Raw genomic sequence first — 6968 nt, forward strand, 5'->3', positions numbered from 1 at the left:
TTGTGAATCGACTTCATTTTCATTTATTTATGATCTACCAATTAAATGATTTTAATTTTCTTCTTTCCCGATTTGTGTCATTTTTTGTACAAAAGATGCCGCTCCAATCATAAAATGCTATATTTTTTAGTCAATCGTGCATCCCATTTTAGAAGAATCCTATGTTCTTAGGCCAGATTTTGTATATTTATATTTTTCAAATCTGCTTTTTACTTGGAATGTGCAAACTTTATCATTGAGTAGATTTTTTATTTTCTTGAATGGATGTTTCCAGGGATGAGGACTACATTTGGAAAGTTTCTTGCAGAGGTCGATAAGTGGATTAGGGTCGTGTTGTTGGTCCAAGCCTTGGAATTGGAAGGGACCCTTTCTTCTGGTGTGTTTTTATTAAATCTATATTTGGTTTATTGAGTGACTAAGCTCCCTTGAAAATATGTGCTTTGGCAAGATTTCTTAATAAAAGAAACATTTGCAGATGGTTTACGGCTAAAATGCTACAGTCAGATGGGTTTCGAAATGGATTTGGGATTTGTGCCTTTCACACTTCTGTTGAGTGAACTAGAAGTGTGAGGATGCATAAGGAATTAATCTATAAAGAAGGGAGATAGATGGATTTAGAAGAAACAATGGACCAAAAGTAAAAACTCAAATTATTGCTGAGATACCCAGAAAAGCAACAACATTGTTGAACTGCAACTTTTTATTTAAGGTAGCAAAACACTTATTACCTGGGAACTAAACTAGTTTCCCAGAAAACCTGTTCTCTCTGAATGCTCATTACTCACTCTTTCTTTCATTTTTAGTTCCCAGACCAGATCAAAACTCTCAAAGTGCTGACCAGTGACAACTCAAAAGCGACACAGATTTAGCAAAAATGTTGAAAAGAAAATTAATCCAAAAAGAAAAAAAAAAAGTTTAAAGAGAAGTGAATGAAAAGAAAAAGAAAGGAGAAGAAAAGCAGGACTGCAAAACTGCGAGATGCAGCCCCCAGTTCTTTTATATATATATATATATATATATATATATATTTTAAATTCAGCATTTTTCTCGTACTTTATTGCATAGGTTTCTGTTATAAATATGGAACAGTGAATGAACATACGCCTGAGTAGGAGTGTATTGTTTCGAGGTCTACTCTTCTGGCATCGGAAAGCGGCAATTTTCTCGGAAAGTCTTATCGGGATTTCTTGTTTCCTGAGAAAATCTCCTGTCAGGGTATTCCAATTCCAAGAGGTTGTCGGACCCTCTTAGCACATTTTAGCTTCTCCATAACCCCATTAGTTCTGGGTTTTAAGTTTTTACTGAAGTATGCCAATGTATGAGGATTTAGGATTGAATCTTTTATTTCTTGTTCATTTAGTGAGTTTTGTCTGAATCTCCTTGGAAAGCTCTGGAAAATCATGCTGGTACTTGGTATTCATTCAGCTAACATCCATTGAAAAAAGCTGAAGATTTGTATGGGGGTCTTGACAGGGTAGATCAAATTTCAAACGTAGACCCGTGAGATTTCCATGCACAGGGGCTCTAGAAACCCTAGGATTCAGTATATTTTAGTTAATTTTCAGGGTTTCGGAGTCCTTCCAAAGTCCCAAAGCCGCCACCAAGCTCTTTTCCACAATTTCTGTATCTCAATTTTGTAACTATTGCTTCAAATTTCAGTTTCCTGTGTTTGAACCAGTAACTTAACTCAGAGAATCCATATCAGATACTCACTAACCTGTCCTGCATGCATTAAACTCTCTCCCATACATTTGTCATCCCGATTTTTTCTTTTTCTTTTTCTTGTTTCTTGTTTTCATCTATCCGGGCTTTATAAATCCCCAGCCGGCTTCACTGCCTTGCATTCACTCCAAACAAGCTCTCATAGCAGTGTATACTCAATACTCTGTTTTCGTGCTCTATTTCTTTCATTACTCTGTTTTCCTTGACGGTTTCTTTCAATACTCTGTTTTCCTCTAATCCAATGGCTTTAATCACTAGTGTTTTGTCGATAAGGAACTTGTTCGTGTTATCTCTGGCTTTAAATGTCAGCTTGATTCTGCGGACTATGTACGAGAGGGAACAGAGCCATCATTGGCTCACTCTCGAAACTCAGAAAGGCCAAGCTGTCCAGAAGACGCGTTTGGCATTATCGCCTACTTCCTCGTCCTCTGCAGCTACTACTCAAGTTGACACTCAAGATGGCGGGGAGAAAATTCTCAATCTCGCCCGGTTAGTGCAAGAATTTTTTTTTTTTTTTTTTTTTGCTCCATTTTTTTTAATGCTTTAATACTTTCCATAAAGTTTCCAAATTTGTCACTAATCTCCTTTGTGGTATTTGGTTCTTGCCATATCATTTACCTCCCGGCTCAGGCTATTTACCTCCTGCAATTTTTCTTCCCCCACCCGTTTTCTCAGCAAAGTTGTTTCTTTTTCCGGTCCTTGAGATTCTGAGAATATCTTTTCTCTGTGAGGGCTCTCTGAGTAGAAAGAGAACAGCTTTGCTCAAGTGAAACTTTTTGGCCAAGGGGCATTAGACAACCAAAATGGCCAGCATATGGGATGGGGAGGTATTACTTCAGGTTAAAATCCAAGGGGTCCTTGATGGGTCGGAAGTCTGAGATGAGGTGATGTCAGTGATATTTCTGAAGCATCAAGGGGTAATTGTTAATTTTCATTTTCATGGCCATTTTTTATTGTTCTGCTGCCATGGTGCTGTTGGGGGGAGGGCTTACGCGGTACAGAAGTTAGACTTCCCAGCGGTAGACAAAGACAGGTCCTTGTGTTGGTTGGGATTTTCCATGGTGGATGTTGAGAGTGTGTGGGGGAGAGCCAAGCACCTACTCGATGTCTCTTTTTATTTATTTACTTTTTGTCATTTCTCTGTTTCCAAGTCGAGGGGGGAGGTGCTGGTGCTATTTCAAGATTCTAAGCTGCACCATAGGTGGTGTTGTGTGGTGCTTACTGACATTTGACCAGCACCATCATTATGTACCCAAGTTGTTGTGGACCTCAAAGGCTCAAATAGCTCAAATAACTTTTTACAGTTAATAGGAAGTTGGAGAGACCCCCAAGGTGCATGTCATGTAGGGCACAAAGCACAATTGAGGAGGCTTGGAAGTAGGATGCATGCTTGTGGGAGCCATGTGGCTTTGTGCACGCAGCATTCAGAAACCCCCTTTCGGCCTTTGGTTTGATGTAAAAGACTAGAGTGCTCCCTGGGCTGTCTGAAATCTAAAACAACTTTTTGGCCGCCCAGTCTTTTAAAAAGCCCCCTTGTAGTCCTATATGAAAAAAGTGGGATTGCCTGGATCTAACACTTTGCTGGTTCTGTGCTTTGATCATCATATAACCCATCTCTTGGTTTTTGCCTATTACTTACTACACATATTGCAACACGTTCCTGTTTTGTTACTAACATATGCATACTTCTAGTGATTGACAGGGACCACCCATGCTGCCTTTCACATACCTACCCCATGCAAATGTAGAATCCCATTGCTGTCACAGTCTTTACTCCCTCTCCTTGGAGTGACCCTCTTTTTCTCATATTTTTTTTCCTGGGCCTAACAGATTTTATATGCTTTTATAGTTTTTCCTTGCAAACTTGTACTATAAAATTGGTAGAGGAACAGTAGATGATTTCTATGGCAATTTATTAGTATAATATACTATTACAATTAATATTATTGCAATAGTATTAGTGGACTGTCTATTATTGGACTATTCAAAGATTTAGATGGTGGAGTGGGGGACACTAAGTACAATAAATACTCAAGATATATGCTTGAAAACTTGTGCTGTATTAAATATTAATAATTTTCTCATTTGCAACATGATAATATACTGTTACCCAAAGCACAATAACTTGCTAAATATGATTGACCTAACACTGTATTTAAGATGCTAATTTTGTAATGTTATTCAATAGCGGTGATCCAACCATGTTTGAAAAATACTGGCAACAAATGGGTGACAAAGCCACGGTGGTGATCCCGGGATGGCAGCATATTAGCTACTTTTCTGATGTGACCAACATTTGCTGGTTTTTAGAGCCCAAGTTTGCCAAAGAGGTAGTAAGGGTACATAAAGCTGTGGGAAATGCTGTGACAGAAGGTCGTCACATTGTTGTTGGTACAGGTTCATCCCAGCTTTATTTAGCTGCTCTATTTGCTTTATCTGCACAAGATTTACCTGAACCAGTAAGTGTGGTATCTGAAGCCCCCTACTATTCGGTGAGTTCTATATTTTTAATTTAATAGTAATGCTTAAATTCTAGCTATTTTCTAATTTGATTCTTAGAGAATCCATCGAACAAGGGTTATTCAGACGTTGTGTATAATATCATTAATTTAATCACTTTACAAAGTGCGCATGCTTATGTTTCTTTTTTCAAACCATTTACCGTAATGGAGTAATATCATTATGTGGTTGACCCTGTCCAAGATAGTGCCAGAAATATTAGTAGTAGCATCCCATTTGTTTCTTCTGCACTACCAAACTTTTTACCTCTTAATTAATATGCTGATCCTAGACTTCATATACCTTTCCCTTCTGTTCTCTATTTCTCATGCTTGCACTAATGCATGCTGACACATGACTCAACCCAACCGAATTCAAAAAGCCCTCAAGCACATGGAGACTGCATATTTGCATGTGCCAAACAAGGTAGGAACAAATATTCTTGAAAATCAGCTTTGAAATGGTTGTTCAAATACTGTTTGTACTTTCAGATACATAGAAAAATATTTTAAAGAAGGAATTCCTTTATTGTACTTGAACTTGTGAGTCAAACTACCCCTCATGAATTTCAAGGAAAATAAGAACTCTATTGCATAATAAATTTGCCTATAGGGTTTGATGTGTTCCATCATGTGCACTGTCTGCTCTATACTTATTAAAGCATTTGATGTCAATAAGGAACATTTTACTAGTATCAATTTTTTGATGATGCTCATGTTCGTATTTCACCTACATAGAATTACACGATATGACATGATCAAGTCCATAACGTTTTCAGTTTTGTTTCCCAATAGGAGACAATAAATAAACTCGTTGACTTTAGACTAAAACTGTAAACGATAGTCTTAGTTAGACTGCCTTGTTTTCCTGACCTGTTGACCTCATATAGCATTTGACACACATATCTTTGTTTACTATCTTTTCTCTCTATGATGCAATTGATTTTTAGATTCAGTGGCTTAGAGCTACTGAAACACTGATAATCATAACCAGTCTCTCTCTACTGAACTATCGAATATTTAAGAAGAGGGCTTTCTGTAATTTGCTAAAGATCTAGATTTCTTGATTGGTATCCTGCATTGGTGAAAGATCTTTGTGTGTCCGGATAGTTAAAAAATAGTGAACTATTTCTTTTTTCTAAATAGAAAAAACCTGAAAGAATTGATCTGTGGACTCTGCCCATGAAACGTTTATGATTGGCTTCACAAATTACTTGCAGTCCTACCCATCTATGACGGATTGCCTCAAGTCAGGCCTATACAAATGGATGGGAGATGCGCGGAGCTTCAATAAAGAGGGGGCTTATATAGAACTTGTCACTTCCCCCAACAACCCTGATGGTCATATTAGGAGATCTGTGGTCAATAGAATTGAGGGGATATTGGTTCATGATCTTGCCTACTACTGGCCACAGTATACTCCAATATCTTCCCCTGCAGACCATGACCTAATGCTGTTCACTGTCTCGAAGAGCACCGGTCATGCAGGGATGCGGATTGGGTAAGCCAACCATGTGAAACACTTCTGCTGTAGCAAATTATTTATCTGTATTTGGTTTCCAGCAGATCTATTGTCTGAAATTCTGAGTCACATGAAACACTTATCTGGTAACAAATTTTTTTTTGGACTTCTTCGGTAACAAATTATTCTTAACCATGTTGCAAACTTGTCCTCATAAATTGGCAATGGAATAGAATAATGTTTTTAACTGCTGCATTTAGAATAATGTTTTATTACTTAGTGGTTGCTTAAAGTTCTGGATGATGATTGTAAAAAACTGTGTTGAATTGATTCTACTTCTGAACTTTTCATTTCTACATTTTCCAGTTGGGCTCTTGTTAAGGACCGAGAGATAGCAAGAAGGATGACCGAATTCATTGAGCTCAACACTATAGGCGTATCCAAGGATTCACAGCTCCGGGCTGCTAAGATTCTCGAAGTAATTTCTGATAGCTCAGAACGTGCTGGCAGCTCAGCAGAAGGTGAATCCTTCTTTGAGTTCAGCTATAACCTCATGTCAGAGAGGTGGAAGCTGTTGAGAGAGGCAGTGGAACACAGCAGAAGTTTCAGCCTGCCCGAGTTTCGTCCTGGATTCTGCACCTTTTTGAACCGGGTCTCGGAGTCTCAACCTGGTAATACCACCCACCAAGTGATTAGATTGATGAATGTCATAAAAAAAAATGGTTGATATCATAGAGTTGCACTCATATTCTTCTATTCCTTCGCAGCTTTCGCCTGGATGAAATGTGAGAGAGATATAGAGGACTGCGAAGGCTTCTTACAAGGCCACAAGATCTTCACACGAGGAGGGAAGCACTTTGGGGTTGGAACAGAGTACGTGAGGATAAGCATGCTTGATCGAGATGACAATTTCCATCTTCTTGTGAAAAGGCTGTCCGCGATCCACATATGACCCCTTGTAACAAAGCTAAGCAGGAGGAAATTTGGGAAGAAAAAAGGGAAGAGGGGGTGGGGGTGGGTTAAATAATGAGCAATTCATGTACATTTTATTTATAGAGTTGTAAATAGACAATATTACTCTACAAGTCGCTCGGAATCAGTTTAGTCAAAATTCGACCACATTTCAGTAACTTTATTAGAGAAGTTTCCCAAATTAATAGATTATTTTTTTGATAAGTCCAAATTAATAGATTATTAAACGATATAGCGAATAATTTCATATTTATTATGTTATAATATTATTTTTAATTTTACAAAAGTGTTTAAAAATAAGAAGGAAATGAAAA

General features: G+C 37.9%; 1 protein-coding gene across 3 annotated transcripts; it reads left to right on the forward strand.

Moving 5' to 3' along the window:
• The first annotated feature begins 719 nt into the window (after positions 1–719).
• On the forward strand, positions 720–6737 carry LOC121237279 (tryptophan aminotransferase-related protein 2-like). Of its 3 annotated transcripts, none has more exons than XM_041133956.1 (5): positions 720–2211; positions 3911–4214; positions 5441–5721; positions 6049–6353; positions 6450–6737. In XM_041133956.1, exons 1-5 carry the CDS (start codon positions 1964–1966, stop codon positions 6632–6634), a joined length of 1323 nt encoding a protein of 440 aa, XP_040989890.1. In that variant the 5' UTR covers positions 720–1963; the 3' UTR covers positions 6635–6737. The 3 variants fall into 3 exon arrangements, with proteins under 3 accessions (XP_040989890.1, XP_040989891.1, XP_040989892.1); XM_041133957.1 differs by having other exon boundaries at positions 720–1233; positions 6450–6700; XM_041133958.1 differs by lacking the exon at positions 720–2211 and adding an exon at positions 2576–3276 and having other exon boundaries at positions 6450–6700.
• Positions 6738–6968: the final 231 nt, after the last annotated feature.

The sequence above is a fragment of the Juglans microcarpa x Juglans regia genome, chromosome 6S (genome assembly GCF_004785595.1).
Source record: "Juglans microcarpa x Juglans regia isolate MS1-56 chromosome 6S, Jm3101_v1.0, whole genome shotgun sequence".
Taxonomy (NCBI): Eukaryota; Viridiplantae; Streptophyta; class Magnoliopsida; order Fagales; family Juglandaceae; genus Juglans; species Juglans microcarpa x Juglans regia.

What these genes read in the sequence shown, in the direction of transcription:
- LOC121237279 (XM_041133956.1), top strand. Translation starts at nt 1,964, where the DNA reads ATGGCTTTAATCACTAGTGTTTTGTCGATAAGGAACTTGTTCGTGTTA. An exon ending in CTGAAGCCCCCTACTATTCG is followed by an intron (nt 4,215 to 5,440) that starts GTGAGTTCTATA and finishes AATTACTTGCAG; the next exon opens with TCCTACCCATCTATGACGGA. An exon ending in GGTCTCGGAGTCTCAACCTG is followed by an intron (nt 6,354 to 6,449) that starts GTAATACCACCC and finishes ATTCCTTCGCAG; the next exon opens with CTTTCGCCTGGATGAAATGT.